Here is a 974-nt window from a genome sequence, read left to right as displayed (position 1 = left end):
CCAATCTGGGAAAGTTTCTGGTAGGAGCTGCTAGTACAGGGGCTGCTGTTGCAGTCCTGAGCTTGCTGGCTCCTTCTGGGGGTGGTGGTCTCCGGTGCACCTGGGCAGGCTGAGGTTTGCTCCTGCCAGCACCCAGCTGGGCTCTCTCCCTTCTCTCCAGCGACACCAACACGGTGGTGGGTTTGCCCAGGCCCATCCATGAGAGCATCCGCACCCTGAAGCTGGTGAGTACACTGAGTTCCTCCAGCCCCTGGCACTGAGTGCCCCTTCCCCATCACAGGGCAGGCCAGCGGTGTTTTGCTGACCCCTCTGCTGCTTGCTCAGCCCTGTGATGGGGGCAGCTTTAAGTTCTCACCCATCCCTGCTCTCCCGGGCTGGCTGAACCCCTTTTCTCACTGGCTTCATCCCCTCCTTCCTGGGCTTGTCCCAGAGGTGAGGCCAGCAGCTGCCACCCTGCCCATCAGCATGGCTCACTGCTGGGACAGGAATAACCGGGAGGGCCTTCAGGAGGTGATGGGATGAGGCTGGGGGCTGTTGGCATTGATGGGGGGGCCGTGGCTCGAACCCCAGCTCTCTCTCTGCAGCACAAGTACACGTCGATCGCGGAGGTGCAGGTGCACATGGAAGACGAGTACCTCCGCTCCCCGCTGTCTGGGGTGAGTGTGGGGATGAGTATGGGGCAGAGATCCTGGGCTGGGGGCGCTCGGTCCTGCCAGGCCTTTGGGCTTTCGGCAGGGCTGGGGGGTTTGCTGTGCTGGGGAGGGAGGAGCGACTTCCCTGGGGCAGAGGGGGTGTGGGGAGGCCGTGAGGAGAAGCTGGGGGTATCCTGCCCTTAGGGCTGGAGAGCCTGGGGCTGACGCTGGTGGCAGCTACTGCTCTGAGGTTTCCTGGTCTCTCCTGGCACCAGGGCGAGGAAGAAGTTGAGCAGGTCCCTGCGGAGATCCTGTACCAGGGCCTCCTGCCAAGCCTCCCGC

The 974-nt window shown here is 63.6% G+C and overlaps 1 protein-coding gene across 1 annotated transcript in view; it reads left to right on the top strand.

The window, feature by feature from the left end:
- The window catches only part of LOC104508606 (striatin-interacting protein 1-like), a gene marked incomplete at both ends in the record, with an annotated part of 5,208 nt that extends 4,238 nt beyond the window's left edge, over positions 1-970 (top strand). Inside the window, 3 exon segments of the mRNA XM_010150293.1 lie at positions 137-224; positions 585-656; positions 908-970. Coding sequence (XP_010148595.1) covers positions 137-224; positions 585-656; positions 908-970 — 223 coding nt within the window.
- Positions 971-974: the final 4 nt, after the last annotated feature.

This window comes from Eurypyga helias, unplaced genomic scaffold (genome assembly GCF_000690775.1).
Source record: "Eurypyga helias isolate BGI_N326 unplaced genomic scaffold, ASM69077v1 scaffold32674, whole genome shotgun sequence".
Lineage (NCBI taxonomy): Eukaryota > Metazoa > Chordata > Aves > Eurypygiformes > Eurypygidae > Eurypyga > Eurypyga helias.
Note: the sequence above shows the minus strand (reverse complement) of the source record. Positions and strands in the feature narration are given on the sequence as shown.